Source organism: Felis catus, chromosome D3 (genome assembly GCF_018350175.1).
Source record: "Felis catus isolate Fca126 chromosome D3, F.catus_Fca126_mat1.0, whole genome shotgun sequence".
Taxonomy (NCBI): Eukaryota; Metazoa; Chordata; class Mammalia; order Carnivora; family Felidae; genus Felis; species Felis catus.
The window spans coordinates 44,624,449-44,642,198 of NC_058379.1; the positions used below are offsets into that span (position 1 = coordinate 44,624,449).

General features: G+C 37.3%; 1 protein-coding gene across 1 annotated transcript in view; it reads left to right on the top strand.

The window, feature by feature from the left end:
• Positions 1–17,750, top strand: part of MIB1 (MIB E3 ubiquitin protein ligase 1) — a 128,213-nt gene that overhangs the window by 86,284 nt on the left and 24,179 nt on the right. The window contains exons 13-16 of the mRNA XM_011288075.4: positions 8,956–9,088; positions 12,438–12,524; positions 14,136–14,297; positions 16,355–16,536. Coding sequence (XP_011286377.2) covers positions 8,956–9,088; positions 12,438–12,524; positions 14,136–14,297; positions 16,355–16,536 — 564 coding nt within the window. The remainder of the gene's footprint in view (positions 1–8,955; positions 9,089–12,437; positions 12,525–14,135; positions 14,298–16,354; positions 16,537–17,750) is intronic.

The following is a 17,750-nucleotide window of genomic DNA, read 5'->3' on the forward strand; positions in this document are numbered from 1 at the left end:
TTTTTTTCTCCCCTCCTGTCGACGTTGCCATTCCTCTAAAATTTCCTGAAATAACATTTAGGCATGATCATTTCTACATATCAGAGATTATAAAATAGTCATTAACCTAATCTGTAATATTGCCGCACAGTGTATGCTTCAAAGGAAAAGTACTTTTGCTCTAAATTTTAATGGCATATTCACAATAAATTTTAATGTTGAAATTTATTTTTTTAACCAAGGAGGGAAAAAATATTATACATCAAATCTAATGAACTTGTAGAGATATAATTTAAGATTTTACAAACCTAAAAATGCCCAAGAGAAACCTTGTTCTTCCCTAAACAAAACCTATATCTTATTCCTAATTCAAATAATATTCTGTTAAGTATTTATTCAGTTAAGAATCAAGAAAAACTATTACCAGTTTTTTAAGCTCGTCCTCCTACAAGGAAATTTTGTTCTTGACATTCTTTTTGTCTTTAGCATTTAATACCTTAGCAGGTGAATTATTTTGGATGGCTATTTTAAAATAGTGACATTTTTTTCCCCACTTCCCCTCCCCCATGGTATTCTGTTAAAAGTTACAGAGAGGGAAGGAGGCAAACCATAAGACACTCTTAAAAACTGAGAATAAACGGAGGGCTGATGGGGGGTGGGAGGGAGGGGAAAGTGGGTGATGGGCATGGAGGAGGGTACCTGTTGGGATGAGCACTGGGTATTGTATGGAAACCAATTTGACAATAAATTTCATATTAAGAAAATAAAAATAAAATAGTGACATTAAGAATGCTTCTGTAGACATTTGGTAATTTTAAAGAGTCAGTTTTTGTAGATATTGGAATACTTTTACACATCTTGAGAGAAGATGATATACGTGTCTCAGTTTAAGATAGGTTAATTTTCAGGTTTCTAAATTGCCTCATTTTTTTCTAACCATTTTGTAGCAGTGAAAGCTTTTTTTTTTTTTTTTTTTTTTAAGCAAACACCTGTAGTGCTGGGAACTCTTCTAACCCCTTTCAAATTTTCATAACAACTTCTTTGAGACAGGATTTGTGATTTTTCTCACACTTTATACATGAGGAAACTGAGGCATAGAAGTTAAGTAACCTACTTAAGTCATCATCCATTCAGCTTGCTAGTTGCCAGAATTTGAACCCAGATAGTTTGGCTTCAAACTTTGAGCTCTTTACCACCATGCCATGCTATTGCTCTGATTTGTAATCATGAAGTAATTTCTAATGAATTACCACTTTTGGGGACTTGAGAGTATACCCAAAATTTAATAGGTTACTAATATCCTTGTCTCTGTTATATTCAGAAAATGATTATTCATTTGATTGTTTCTTCTGTTCCATTCAACAAAACTTTGAGCTCCTTACATTAGGCATACAAAGGAGATAAAAAGCTAAGTAAAACGGGTTTCCCTGGCTTAAAACATAGAAGGAGAAATAACTGGTCATTTAAGAGATAATTTTGGTTGTGTTTAATGATTGAGTACTTAGCTATACAACTCTTATGCAGCCTGCATTGTTACATATCTCTTTCTCATTTTGAGCTAAATTTTACTACAGTACCAAATTCCTGCTTAATGAAATTAAGTTAAATTAATGAAGCTTTTAATTGTGGCATACATAAAATAAGAGTTTGTGGGGAAAAAATAAAAGCCCACCCCCCCAAAATAATTGAAAACATCTAAGTAATGTCTATTCACTGTAGTTCTTTCCTCTACTTACAGCTAGATAAGAGAAAATAAAAACCAGCGATACTAATTTTTTAAAGTGATTCCCATGGGTAGCATTTTGGTATATATCCTCCTAGGTTTCTTGTCTGCATCCATTCAGATAGGGATGGGTAATGAACAAAAATATGTTTAGAATGTCACGTACTAATCTGCTTTTAGTTCGCCCTGAAGAACTTCTGCTGGGGATCAATCAACTTTTTTAGTAGGTTCCTTTTATGAATTCTGGACCAACTGGTTTTATTATTTGAGGAGTTGTTCATTAACTTAGCATTTATTGAACACCTAGTATGTGCTATAGTGCTACTCTAATGTCTTTTTACATTAAATAATATTAACATGTAAAGCCTCCATAGGTTAGCTACTTTTGTTTGTTTGGAAAAATGTTCGCCTATCTCTGAAGAAAGATTGTAAGGCATGGCAGGCCCTAAAAATGGACCCAGTGCCATTTGACTGCTACATACCAATGTGGACAGCTGCTTGTCCCCTCTACTTCTTAGAACTCATTTGTTCATCATTCAGCAAACGTTTGAGTATTACCATGTGCCAGGGATTATGCTAGGCACCACTATTAGTTGTTCCGGAACTTAATGCTTCTTTGGCACTATTCACAAATGCCTGCTTAACTGGTCGTAAGATCTTATCTTTAAACCATCCATGTCCTTAACCTCTTGGAAAACAACCAGATTGAGAAGTAAAGAAGAGTGTTTGGGCATCAGGAAAAATACCTCCAAATCTCATATACTGTGCTCCACAGGTGAGAGTCTGTTGACTCAATAAAATTATTTTTTTAAGTTTGTTTATTTATCTGTGGGCGGTGGCAGAGAGATAAGGAGAGAGAGAATCAGCACGGAGCCTGACATGGGGCTCGAACTCCCCAACCATGAGATCATGACCTGAGCCGAAACCAAGAGCCTGGATGCTTAACTGACTGAACCACCCAGGTGCCCCAATAAAATTACTGATGGATTGAACTGGTAACACTCTTATCTCTGCCGCTCTGTGGACCTCAGTGATTGTAGTGTAAGTCTCCTCTTCATTAACTACAGTGCTGCAGGGGACACCTGCAGTGGCCTTCCTGGCTGTATTGTAGGCTCCTCAGATTGTCCACCCCACTTAAGTGGGACTAATTAACAGAGAATGGGTTTGTTCTGAAGTGAAAACTGTTCTCTGAAAGTCTAAATTTTGCATTTTAATACTAGGATTTGGTTTACTTTGTAGAATGTGATCTAGAAGGGACTGGAATATTTTTGGCACTTTTAACTTCTTTTGTTCTCACAGTTCAGTTATACATTTTGTACTGAGAGGAAAAAGCAAAAAGACACAAGGGAGTGAGGGAGGAGAGAGAGGCAGTGGGCTTTCAAGAATACGTATCTCTTTCTGTTTGAGTACCACGCTACTTTTCTGAGCCATTGGCTCTTATTTCTTAGAGACTTCAGCTTTCTCCAGTTCTTTCACTGAGGAAGTGCAAGCCTGGGAGAACAAGTTAGTGATGGTTCCATCTCAGTGGATAGCTTATGCCCAGAGAAGGGACTGCTCCTCTTTCCCTTTCTCTCCTTTGAGTTTTTGGAAGTATAATATGGGAAGGTACTTCTGAAACAGGAATACAAGTCAGTGGGAAACATGGTGTCATAAGAACCATCTTCTCAAGGAGATCTAGTCAATAATGTGACTTGAAAAAAAATAAACCTCATTAGGGGCACCTGGGTAGCTCAGTTAGTTAAGCTTCTGACTTTGGCTCAGGTCATGATCTCACAGTTTGTGAGTTTGAGCCCACTTCGGGCTCTGTGCTGACAGTTCAAAGCCTGGAGCCTGCTTGGAATTCTGTGTCTCCCTCTCTCTCTGCCCCTCCCTTGCTTGCACTCTGTCTCTCTCTTAAACATTAAAAACAAACCAAAAAAACCTTGATGAGATTAGCATAAACCACACCTTGGAATGCAAAACTTAATGTCGTATTTATATATATTGACTATAAGAACTAAGGTAGAAAATACAAAATATTTTAATATAGTAAGCCTAAATATTATTTTAGTGTTTTGACTTTTTAAAATCAAACTAATGTATATGTGTAGTTAAGTCAAATACTACTACAAAGCTTATAATGAAAGGGAACTGTGTTCTGCTTTATCCTTCTTCATCCCTTTGTCTACGCCCCACCCAATAACTTCCAGCTTATCCTGCAGTTTTCTTTTTTTTTCTTTTTTTCTTTTTTTTAATGTTTAATTTTGAGAGAGACAGAGCGTGAATGGGGGAGGGGCAGAGAGAGGGAGACACAGAATCGGAAGCAGGCTGCAGGCTCTGAGCTGCCAGCGCAGAGTCCGACGCCGGACTCGAACCCGCAAACCATGAGATCATGACCTGAACCGAAGTCGGACGCTCAACCAGCTGAGCCACCCAGGCGCCCCGATCCTGCAGTTTTCTTAAATTATCAATTGTAGACATTGTCTGCTGATTTCATGTCATGGAAAAAGAAGATTTAAAACTCTTGACATTGTCTATTATCCTCATGTCTCTCAACATAGTCCTATCACAACTTTTGTTTAAATCAGTAAGTGTTTACATTGTCTTATGATTACGTATTGTTTTTAATAAAATTTTTTCCCCCCACGTTATACTTGTATCTTCTTAACTCTCTAAAAGAATCCTAAAACCTTTTAAATTCCGTTTCTCACATGGTCATGTGTGTAGCATACTAGATGTTTGGTATTAGCATCATGATTATGCCAGATCTAAACATTCAGTAGTATAATGTGGTACCAGTACTTTTCCCAGTTAAGAATCTGAGTCAAAGTTACATAATATCTGTTTTTTTTTTTAAGAGTTTGTTTTTAAGTAATTTCTATACCCAGTGTGGGGCTCGAACTCACAACCCTGAGATCAAGAGTCACATACTCTACCAACTGAGCCAGCCAGGTGCCCCAGTATGTAGTATCTTATTTTATTTTATTTTATTTTTTTCTGGTTTATTTATTTATTTATTTATTTATTTCAGTATATGAAATTTATTGTCAAATTGGTTTCCATACAACACCCAGTGCTCATCCCAAAAGGTGCCCTCCTCAATACCCATCACCCACCCAGCCTCCCCTCCCTCCCACCCCCCCTCCCTCCCTCCCATCCCCCCTCAACCCTCAGTTTGTTCTCAGTTTTTAAGAGTCCCTTATGCTTTGGCTCTCTCCCACTCTAACCTCTTTTTTTTTTTTTTTTTTCCTTCCCCTCCCCCATGGGTTTCTGCCAAGTTTCTCAGGATCCACATAAGAGTGAAAACATATGGTATCTGTCTTTCTCTGTATGGCTTATTTCACTTAGCATAACACTCTCCAGTTCCATCCATGTTGCTGCATAGGACCATATTTCATTCTTTCTCATTGCCACGTAATACTCCATTGTGTATATAAACCACAATTTCTTTATCCATTCATCACTTGATGAACATTTAGGCTCTTTCCATAATTTGGCTATTGTTGAGAGTTGTAGTATCTTATTTTAATCCACCAAATCAGGAAGGTTGGATTATTTATTTATTGATTGATTGATTGATTGATTTATGTTTAATGTTTATTTATTTATTTAGAGAAAGCACAAGCAGGGGAGGGGCAGAGAGAGAGGGAAGCAGAATCCCAAGAAGGCTCTGAGCTGTCTGCACAAAGCCGATGCAGGGCTTGAATTCATGAATTGTGGGATCATGACTTGAACCGAAATCAAGAGTTGGATGCTTAACCAACTGAGCCACCCAGGCACCCCCGTAATCCTTACAGTTACTGTAAACAAATGACAGCAGGAAACCTTAGCTTTGTATGAGGTTTGTGAGTGGGATTTAGGGGTTTGTAGACTCTCTCAAAATTGTAGGTAGATAGATGTATATATGTGCATTTCTCTGGAAGGAAGTCCATAGTTTTCCATAGATTTCCAAAGAATTCTGTCGCCCCTTAGCAATGATACAACTTCAGTAACAACCACTGAAAGCTGTCTTTAAGCTATGATTCTCAATGTACTTTGGGTTATAAACCTGTTTTAAAATCTGATAAGAGCTATAAACTTCCAAATTTAAATACAATTTTAGAAGATCTTGGATCCTCCAGAGCCTGTCAGCCTGTCCTGAGATTTCTTGGGCTTCCTACATGGGATTCAAAGACGGCTACCTTTAAAAAAAAAAAAAAAAATTTTTTTTTAATGTTTCATTTATTCTTGAGAGAGAGAGAGAGAGCGTGTGCATGCATGAGTTGGGGAGGAGCAGAGAAGAAGGAGACACAAAATCTGAAGCAGGCTCCAGGCTCTGAGCTGTCAGCACGGAGCCCAATGCAGGACTCGAACTCACAAGCCGTGAGATAATGACCTGAACCGAAATTGGACACTTTACTGACTGAGCCCCCCAGGAACCCCTAAAGATGGCTACTATTAAGGAAACATATCCTGGGTCATGTTAGGGTTTATTCTCATTATTTTAGAGACTTATAGTTTCCTTTATACACACTCTTATTCTGTATCTTCAGCCTGTTTTTCTGTATGTTTGTAACATTTTTGTATTTCAGATTTTTATCTTTAATGTATATCATCTTGGGAAGAACTATCCCGATATGTATCTTACTATCATCTCTTGCCCTTTAATATTCTGTTGGCACAATTTTAAAAGTGTTTCTGTTTTTACTTTCTTTGTTAGGAGGGGGAAAGATCTGTAGTCTAATGTGTGTGTCAATGGTGTCCATGCCAAGTCCAGCACTGTATAGCAGCAGTTATTTTCTCAGTCTTAAACAAAATAATGGCTAAATATATTAGGGGAGGGTTTTTCCAAATTATGAGTTTTCTACATAAAATCTTTCTGTTAAGAAAAATTACTGGCAGGCACCTGGGTAGCTCAGTTGTTTAAGCATCCCATTTTTGATTTCAGCTCAGGCAGTGATCTCAAGGTTAGTGGGATTGACAGCGCAGAGCCTGCTTGAGATTCTCTCTGTCTCTCTTTCTCTGCCTCTCTCTCACTTACACACAAGCAAGTGTACTCTCTGTCTCTCTCAAAATAAACAAACATTAAAAAAAAAGTTACTACCATATAGTAAATCACTTTTTTTTTTTTAATTTTGAGAGAGAGTGTGTGTGCACATGTGTGAGTGGGGCAGAGGGGCAGAGAGAGAATCTTAAGCAGGCTCTATGCTCAGCACAGAGCCCAGCAGGGGACTTGATCCCACAACCCTGGGATCATGACTGGAGCTGAAATCGGGAGTTGGACACTGAACCGACTGAGCCCGTGGTGCCCCAAGAAAAGTTACTTCTAATTTTACTTTTCTTTTTTGGGAGTGGGCTAGGTTTTTCTTTACGACACATCATTTCTTTAAATTTTTTTTTTATTTGAGTGTAGATGAAACACAGTGTTACATGACTGTCAGGTGATTTAGCATCTCTATACATTATGCTGTGTTCACCACAAGTGAAGATACCATCTGTCCCCATACGGTGCTGTTAATTATTGACTCTATTGTCTATGCTGTACCTTTCATTCTATGACTCATTCATCCCATAACTGTAAGCCCAGATCTCCCACTTCCCAACCCCATGTCCCCTTCTCTTCTGGCAACCATCAGTTTGTTTCAACCATCAGTTTGTTCTCTGTATTCGTAGGTCTGATTCTGCTGTTTGTTTGTTTATTCATTTGCTTTTTAGATTCCACATGTAAGTTAAATCACATTCTCTAATGTATTTAACTTAGTGTAGCATCCTCTAGGTTCATTCCTGATGTCACAGATGGCAAGAGCTCATCCTTTTTATGCTGGGTAATATTCCATTGTATATATGTACCACATCTTCTCTATCTGTTCGTTTATCAGTGGACACCTGGATTGCTTCCATATCTTGGCTATTGTCAATAATGATGCAGTAAACAGGAGTGCATATAACTTTTCTTTGGGTAAATATCTGGTAGTAGAATTATTGGATCATATGATATTTTTAGTTTTAGTTTTTTGAGGAACCTCCATACTGTTTTCTACAGTGGCTATACCAACTTATATTTCCACCAGCAGTATAGTAGGGTTCCTTTTCCTCCACCTCCTCGCTAACACATTATTTCTTGTCTCTTATTTTAGCCATTCTAACAAGTGTAAAGTGATATCTTATTGTGGTTTTGATTTACATATCCCTGATGATTAATGATATTGAGTATCTTTTCATGTGTCTGTTGGCTATCTCTGTGTCTTCTTTGGAAAAATGTGTATTCAGTTCCTCTGCCCATTTTTTAATCAGATTGTTTGTGTGTTTTTTTTTTTTGTTTTTTTTTTGTTTTTTTTTTTGGTGTTTAGTTGTGTAAATTCTTTGTGTATTTTGGATATTAACCCTTCATCACCTATATCATTTGCAAGTATTTTCTCCCATTGAGTCAGTGGCCTTTTTGTTTTGTTGATGGTTCTCTTTGATGTGCAAAAGCTTTTTATTTTAATGTAGTCAAAAAAGTTTAATTTTTTATACACTTTTTAAAAGTTTATTTATTTTTGAGAGAGAGTGCATGTGCGAGCATGCATGTGAGTGGGGGAGGGGCAGAGAGAGAGAATCCCAAGCAGGCTCCGTGCTGTCAGTGTGGAGCCTGATGTGGGGCTTGAACTTAGGAACCAGGAGATCATGACCTGAGCCAAAATCAGGAGTCAGACGCTTAACTGACTGAGCCACCCAGGTGCCTCTCCCATTAGTTTATTTTATGAAGAAGCATCCCTTCTTGATAATTACTTCTCTTGCTCTTTAATACTTTACTCTTTGATGGTCTTTAAGATAACTTTTTTACTCTAGAAATATTTTGTTATTGGTACTTAAATTTTAAATATTAAATTATAATTACCATTTATTTTGTATGTTTTGATATAACTAGACTTATCACTGCTAAATGCCATATATCAGATTTTTAGCTGCAATTCATGATAATCTGCCAGTTACATGAAGTTTGTCTTTTTTTAAAAAAACCCCTTTGGTTTTTTTTTTTTTCTTCCCTTTCATAATATTCTCCCCTTGTAACACTCCCATTCTGTTTTGATTCTGTCCCCCAAATGGTGATAGTTTCTTTACCTCTTAAAGCATGAAAAAGCTGTATATTTGAGATTTAGAAAAAAGATACTTCATTTGTCTTTGAGGGCATAATTTTCTTTAAAGAAGAATAGTTTTATTTGACTTCAAGTTTCTTTTGAATAATTTTTTAAAGAAAATAATTTAAATATCAGATTGTATAAATACCAAAATCATGTAAATTTGACTTTCAGTGCAATGCGTGTTTTACTGTCTAAATTACCAAGACCATGGATTGTGGATGAGAAGAAAGATGATGGTTATACTGCCTTGCATCTGGCTGCCCTTAACAATCATGTAGAAGTGGCTGAACTGTTGGTACATCAGGTAGGAAAAGCTGTGCAATAATTTTTAACAATTTGGACCATTACCATTTATGTACTTATTACTTCATCAGCTACCTCTTGGTAGGTTACAGTAAAACCCCATGATGATGCAAATTCAGATATGGTGCGTTTTCATTCTTCTGCCTAACATGGGTTCTTAAATGGAGGGAGGTGGTGTGTATATGTGTGTAAGGGTTGGGGGGGTTCCCTTAGCCCCTTGTATTCCCTCCCACAGTGTTCTGGATTAGTCCAGTGAAATAGGTATCAACGAACAGAGATTCCCCAGAATCACTACCACTGTTGTACAAGGACCAAGAACCATCATGTTGATATCAAAGCTAGTGTGGCCAGTTGCCATCTAGTAACAAGACTGCAGCCAGGATCTGGCGGTTCAGTTCATGACTCCTGCTGGATTCCTGGAAACTGACTGGATAGCAGTACGGGTTCACTTCAGTCATTCCATTCATCTCTGAGATAACATAATGCTACATTCTTATGGTATTGGATTTTTGGGGAACTTAGTTCGTGTAGTTTTATGATGTTTTAGGTTTTCCAGCAAAACTTTTAAATATCTCAGTCAAGCATATGTCATATAGAAGCGTTGAAGTTACCAAAGAATTACTTACGATCTCTGATTTCAAGGAGCTTACAGGCTACTGAAGAAGATGAAATAGCAGACAAATTTAGCGAATAGTTCATTGTGTATAATTAAGTACCACATCAGAAGATAGACACTGCATGAACTATAGAAGCTAAGATAAAGAAATAGTTGCCATTTTAAACCTTTATTCTTACTTTTTTGAAGTGTAGTTGGCACTCGGTGTTGCATCTGCTTCAGGTGTATGATGCTGTGGTTTGACAACTTGAATGCTACTTGTTGTGCTGTGCTTACCGCAAGCGTAGCTACCATCTGTCACCGTACGGTACTATTACAGAACCATTGACTAGTAAGCCTTGGTTATTAAATATTGAAGTTACTGCCCATAAAAGTATTGTTAATTGGGATAATTTCCTTTTCAATTCAAGATACAGATAACTGACCATTACACTGTCTTGGTAATTGTTGTTTTTTAGTAAGTCTTAAAATCAGTTAGTTAACCCTCCAACTTTGTTCTTCTTTCTTAGAATTACTTTAAGATCTTTTGAATTTCCATATAAATTTTAGAATTGGATTATTTCTATTAGAAAGTCATGGCAATTTGGTTCTGCACATTTTAGAATTATCTTTTTTTTTTTTAGATTTATCTTTAAGTAATTTTTTCATGCTATTGTAAGTTGTTTAAAATTTCAGTCTCTAACTGTATATTGCAAATATACAGAAATACAAGTATTTTCTGTATGTGGACCATATATCCTGCAATTTAGCTTAAATTACCGTAGATCACGAGGGGATTAGAAATTGTGACCACAATGAAATACTGATCACCAATGAAAATGGCTAAAACTAAAAATGCCAACAAAACAAAATGTTGGTTAGGATGTGGAACAGTTAGAATTCACATACATTGCTGGTGTTTTTCAAAGCAGCCACTTTGAAAACAATTTGGCAGTTCTTAATAAAGTTAAACATGTATTCACTATACAACCCAGCAATCCCCCTTTTAGGTATGTACCCAAGAGAACTCAGGACATATTTCCATGCAAATACTTGTACTAAACATTTGTAGCAGCTTTATTTGTAATAACCTCTAACTGGAACCAAGTCAGATGTTCATCAGCTAGTGTCTAGATAAATGAATTATGGTACATTCATACAACGAATATGGTTAATACTAGGAAAATCTAATGATGGAAAGTTTAGGAAACTTAAAAAGAAAATCCCTCACTTTCTGCATTTATATGAGAACAAGGCATGATAAGAAAACAAGCTAAGATCAAGTTCCTTGTAATTACACTCAGAGAAACATAACTAATAAAAACAAATCAGAAACTCCCATCTTCTAGAATGTCATAGTATTAGTAGAGTTTGAGCTCTACCCAAGCAAGGGCACAGGTGGGTTTCAGAGTTGTAATCAGAGGGCTAAACAGAATGATAAAGTGTATCTTTTGAATCTGTAGCCCTTTGCTTAGTTCCATTTTTAAAATTATTAGTATATAAGACATTGTGTTAGGCAATTTACATGTTATTTTTCTTAATCCTTACGGATGGAAAGAAAATTTTTCTTTCCCGTTTCTTTGGCCGGTCTAATAATTAAACTGACATGAGACATAACCACAGGAGAAAAACATGTTCAATATTGCATACATGGGAGCTCAGATATGAGACTCTCCTAAGTGACCAAAGCAGGCAGCCTTTGTACCTTTTACACAAACAGTTACTTGTGGAGAATTCACAAAGGGGTTTGGGCTTGGGGTAGCAAATAAATAAATGAAGTAACAAAGTTTATTTATATAGTCCATTCTTGGCCCTTAATTCCCTATCTCTGACAATAAGGATGCCTTCTACCCTCCAGGGTCAAGGAAGATAGCCTTCACATGGGGAATTTATTTCTTGCTTTCAGGAGACAAAGGAAGGTCTGAGTGTCCTTGGGCTAGCTGTTTAAGTAACTTTAATTCAAAATAATTAGTATGCCAAAGTGGCGTTACTTAGGGGCAGCCCACCCTGAACCCCATAATCCCATTGACCCTGTGTAGTAGGTTGTACTGTCACCATGTTAGAAGCAAGGAAATGAGTGTGAGATGGTGGAATGCTTGCTTAAGTTCCTGAAGCTCTAGGTCCCCTGGTGCCAGTAAGTTCTGGACTTTTGCTCCTTTCCTCTGTCCTTGGCATCAGCTGTTCTCATATAGGGCTTTGACTACCCCAGGACCCTGGTAGGGCTTTCTGCTTTCCCTTTAATAAGTATTTTTATATACTAATTAAACATTGTCTTCTCATCCTCAAGTGAAGTTCCTTTTCACTGAATAAGAGCTCAGTTATGCAGCAAGGGTACATGACCTTATTAGGTCATTAGTTTAAATCTAAATCCAATATGACGATTCATTAATAGAACGTTTTAGGAAATACTATTTACAGTTGAAAGGAGCTAATTGTCTCTGTTGCCGTATAATGGAGCTTGAGAAGGAGCTGTGTTTGAGCTCTGTATTGAACTTTGTTATTTAACTGTTCCTGGATGGAGTCACTATAGTAAAAATAATTACTGTAAGCTTGCTTTTCTGCCTCTGAAAGATGCTGCCCCATCTGGTTCTTCCTGTATTACCAGCAACTGTTATGAGAACACTGTTGCAGTAGCTAGAAGAGAGGAAAGTGGTCAGCAGTGTTTGTGTTATTTATTTCTCATGAAGAGTTATAGTTTTAGTGTTGCTTACGATTGTCAAATGTTGAGTATATAAACTTTGTTCTTCTTGTTCAGGGTAATGCGAACCTCGATATCCAGAATGTGAACCAGCAAACTGCCCTTCACCTTGCTGTTGAACGACAGCACACCCAGATTGTGAGGGTAAAGTATTTACTAACAAGAATCTTACAAGTGTGTTTTACCAGATAGATTTCTAGAAGGTCTTGAAAATGATACATAGATTTTTCAGAAGGCATAGTTAGATGAACAAATTATGAGTTTTGGCTAATACTGGGCAGAGAGTTTTAATTTATAATGGGGAAAATCTTAAAACTGATATTCAAAGTCTGTTATGTAATTTTGTTGCCAGACTATTTTGTTGCCAAAATATTAAATCAGAGAATTTCAAAGTAATATATAAATTAGTTTTTTAAAAAGTACATTCCTGGGGCTCCTGGATAGCTCAGTTGTTTGAGTGTCTGACTCTTGATTTTGGCTAGGGTCCTGATCCCAGGGTTGTATAATTGAGAGTGAACTATAATTAAAAACTTAGGCTGGACGTTTGCCACAAATGTATACATATTTGACTAACCTGATATTCCAGACAAAATATTTGAAAGATTATCAGTTTAAAATTTTTTTGTAGAGCAGTGATTCTTTTTTTTTAAATTTTTTTTTTTTTCAACGTTTATTTATTTTTGGAACGGAGAGAGACAGAGCATGAACGGGGGAGGGGCAGAGAGAGAGGGAGACACATAATCGGAAACAGACTCCAGGCTCTGAGCCATCAGCCCAGAGCCCGACGTGGGGCTCAAACTCAGGGACCGTGAGATCGTGACCTGGCTGAAGTCGGACGCTTAACCGACTGCGCCACCCAGGTGCCCCGTAGAGCAGTGATTCTTAAAGCTTAGAAGCTGAGCCAGCAGCATCGGCATCACCTGGGACCTTGGTAGAAAATTCTTGGGCTCCTCAGACCGAGTAAATCAGAAACTGCAGGGGTGGGAACTAGCATTCTGTGCTTTAACAAGCCCACCAGGTAATTCTCACGCATGTTCAAATTTGAGAAACACTGTCAGAGAGTGACATCTCATGTAAACTTCTGGGAACAAATTAAAAAAAACCCAAAAAACAAAACACCACCAAAAAATGGCCGTTTGCCAAGACAGGTAAGACCATATGCTTGAGATTGATTATGGTGTTTTTCTAAAACTCTGACAGCATTTGTAGAAAGAATTAGGAAAATCGTTAAAAAGTACCATAAGCAAAGCCTTAACAACAAAGTTATATTTGCTACTTAAAACATCTACTGAACTATATCAATTATGCATTTTATATCAGAGGTTGTAGTTTAGTGAACACTTCACATTTATTATGAAGATTACTTTAAAGATTACTTTAAAAAATAAAATCTGGAAGGAAGAAGGAAGGAGAAAGAAGGAGAAGGCAGAAAGGAAGAAAGGAGAAGGAAGGAAGGAAAGAAAAAGAGAAAAAAAGTCTTCAATTTCTCCCAGTTATCTTGATCTTGGAGTCTGTGAATTGGTTCTCATTTCTTTCTGTTTTCTCTGATTCGATATATTTGAGTAACCAGAGCTCATCACTATTTGTAAAGGAGACACAGGAGTTTTGAGAGTAGCAAGCGAAAACATAAAAATAATTGGCTTTAGTGGCAAACCCCTTCAGGTAGGTCCAGGGCTCTGTCACTGTTATTTAGATATGTTGTAATTTCTTGTGGGCCAGACAGACCTTAGCAAATGAGATGTCTTTCTCTTTTAGCTTTTGGTCCGTGCAGGTGCCAAATTAGATATTCAGGATAAAGATGGGGATACTCCTTTGCACGAAGCTCTGAGGCACCATACCTTGTCTCAGCTACGTCAACTCCAAGATATGCAGGATGTGGGGAAGGTTGATGCTGCATGGGAGCCATCCAAAAACACAGTGAGTAAATTAATCTTTAATTCAGTACTACTGGAAGAATCTTTTTTTTTTTTTTTTTTTTTTGGAAGTATCTTTTAATGCAAGATCTTAAATTTATGGCTAATTTAATCTGATGAAATATTTTTTCAGAACTGCATATGTAGAAATATAGTGTATGAACTAAGCAATAGCTAATTCTAACTACATTGCTTCAAATTCTTAGTGAAAGTTGAAAGTTGTTTGGTTGTTCTTTTTTAACTTTAGCCATTCATGTTGAGTGTGTAGTGCTATGCTGGGATTTTGATTTGCATTTCCCTAATGACCACTGCCTGATATTGAACATCTTTTCATTTGCTTGTACTTAACATATATTTGATGAAGTGTCTGTTCCCATCTTTTGTGCATTCTTTTGTTGAGCTGTTTTGTTACTGTTGAGTTTTGAGAGTCTGAATTCAAGTTCCCTATCAGTTTATGGGATTTGCACATATTTCTTCCCGGTCTGTGACTTGTCTTTTCATTCTTTTAATAGTGTTTTTGCAAGAGCAGAAGTTCTTAATTTTGATGAGATCTAATTTATAAATTTTTCTGTCATTGTTTGTGCTTTTTGTGTAGTATCCTATCTGAAAAATCTTTGCCAAACCCAAGGACACTAAGGTTTTCTCCCCTTTTGTACTAGAAGTTTATAACGTTTCAGCTGTTACATTTAGCACTACCATTCATTTTGAGTTAATTTTTATATATAGTATTAGGTATGGATCAAGGTTCATTTTTTTCCTTGTGGATGTTCCAGTTATTCCACCACCATTTGTTGAAAAGATTGTCTTTTTCTACTGAATTGCCTGCTGTGCGTTTGTCCCAAATCGATAAACCATATTATGTGAAGTCTTTCTAGATCCTGTATTCTGTTCTGTTGATCTGTGTCTTTAGGTATGTAATGCCAACCCTATTGTCTTAATTACTGTAAACATTCAACTCAGGTAGTATAAGTCTTCCCAACTTTTTTCTTCTTTTTCAAAGTTGTTTGACTTATTCTAAGTCTTTGACCATTCCATATAAACTTTAGAATCATTTTTAAGACTGCAAAGGGGGTCTGAGACCAAAGTGTTGTAGAATTGCCACCTTTCTCTATGTCCACAGCTAAATTCTCTAACCTTTGTGTACCTCCTTTTTCTCACTGTAAAAAGGAGGGAGTGAAATAATTAACTCCAAAATAAGGTTGTTACAAAGATTAAATGAGTTAATTCATGGAAAGTGCTAAAAATAGTACTTGGTCTGTTACAGATGCTCTACAGATATTTGATAACATGTTTGAGTCAGTAGCTCAGATGAAATCAAAACCTGATTAATTGCCTTCTCCTTTTCTTGGCTCACTTCCTTGGTGTTGGTTCTTTTCTCTGTTGTCTCTCCTCTTACTATTTCATGTCAGTTGCTAACAGCTCCAGAGCTAAATTGAGTACAAAGGAGAGTACTGTTGGAGCGCCTGGGTGGCTCAGTCGGTTAAGTGTCTGACTTCAGCTCAGGTCACCGTCTCACGGTTTGTGAGTTCGAGCCCCACGTAGGGCTCTGTGCTGACAGCTCAGAGCCTGGAGCCTGCTTTGGATTCTGTCTCTGTCTCTCTGCCCCTCCCCTACTTGCTCTCTGCCTCTCTCTCAAATATAAAACATAAGAAAAAAATTAAAAAAAAAAGAAATGAGAGTACTGTTTCCTCAATATCTTGAATCAGAAGTCCTGGTCTTGAGTTTTATTGACCTTAATTGATCTGATTTGTCATCCCTGAACTAATTACCTAGATGAAGTGGATATCTGACTGGTCTCAGCCTTCTTTGGTCCACCTGTAAAACTAAAGAGTGGATCATTCCTCATACTATATTCCTGAGAAAACTGGAGTGAAGGGGAATGGATGTTAGGACTGCAGCTCATAAATGCCCACCATACTTGTGTAGGCTGTGAGTTCTTTCCAGACATTTTTATATAATTTTTATATAATATACACTCAGACGTGCACACACACATTTAGGGGTGAGAACTGATAACAGATTCTTAAGGGGAAAATAATGACTCTTTTCATTTGATTTCAGTTAATAATGGGACTTGGTACCCAGGGGGCGGAGAAGAAGAGTGCAGCATCTATTGCCTGTTTTTTGGCTGCCAATGGTGCTGACCTTAGCATTCGAAATAAGAAAGGTCAATCGCCGCTTGATCTCTGTCCTGATCCAAGCCTCTGCAAAGCACTGGCAAAGTGTCATAAGGAAAAAGTCAGGTTTGTATCATTTTGTGTCATAAAACTTACTGTTCTTTGTAAAGCACCATGTGGTTTCATAATGGAGGACTTGATTACTTGAGACTGTCTTGGTCTTTGCTCATCTTCCTTGTGTTGATGCTTTCTTCCTTAAAAATTTTTTTCCAGACACTGTGTCTCTTACTTAGTATCCTATTCTCTGCATTACTAAATATGATGCTTTATGCATAATAAGTGCTAAGAAACTTTTCTAAACCAGCCTGATCTTCTAGTGCTCCTATACATTAGAGGAATTCATCTATAGGAAGAAGTACTAGTGAAATTGCTGTGATTAATGTTAGATGTATTCAAAATTGTAATAGACTTTTATTTTTTTAAATGTTTATTTATTTTGAAAGAGAGAGAGAGAGAGCAAGCAAGGGAGGGGCAGAGAGAGAGGGAGACAGAATCCCAAGCAGGCTTCATGCTGTCAGTGCAAAGCCCAGTGTGGGGCTTGAACCCACAAACCATGAGATCATGACCTGAGCGGAAATCAAGAGTTGGACACTTAACTGACTCAGCCACCCAAGTGCCCTGAAATTTTTAATAGACTTAAAAAAAATGTTTATGTATTCTGAGAGAGAGAGAGAGAGAGAGAGAGAGAGAGAGGGAGAGAGAAAGAGCACAAATGCGAATGGGGAAGGGGCAGAGAGAGAGAGAGAGAGTGAGAGAATCCTAAGCAGGTTCTGCACTGTCAGTGGAGAGCCCGATGCAGGGCTTGATCTCAAAAACCATGAGATCATGACCTGAGCCGAAATCCAGAGTCAGACACTTAACCAGCTGAGCCACCCAGGTGCTCGGTAGACTTTTATAAGAGAGGCAGTGTACATGCTCACCAGTAGGGTGTATGTCACACAAAGTCTGTAATAATTCTAGCACCTTGTACAGTGCCTGACAGACACTCACTCACTAAGTATCACTGAAGGATTGAAAGAATGAACACATGAAGGAACCGATTCCTGATGGGGTTTTCTCTAAAAATGATTTCACACTTTTTTTTTTTTCTAAAAGTAAAATATGTCAGTAATTTTAATTATTTATAACACAATTGCTTTTCTTATTATGAAATATTGTAGACATATAAAGAGGTATGTATATTTTGTTCCTTTTTTTATCCCAACAATGCTGTGCAGCTATTACTGCCGTTTATACCTGGTTCTGGCCATTCAACATTTTGGTAGTTTTCCCTTAACTTT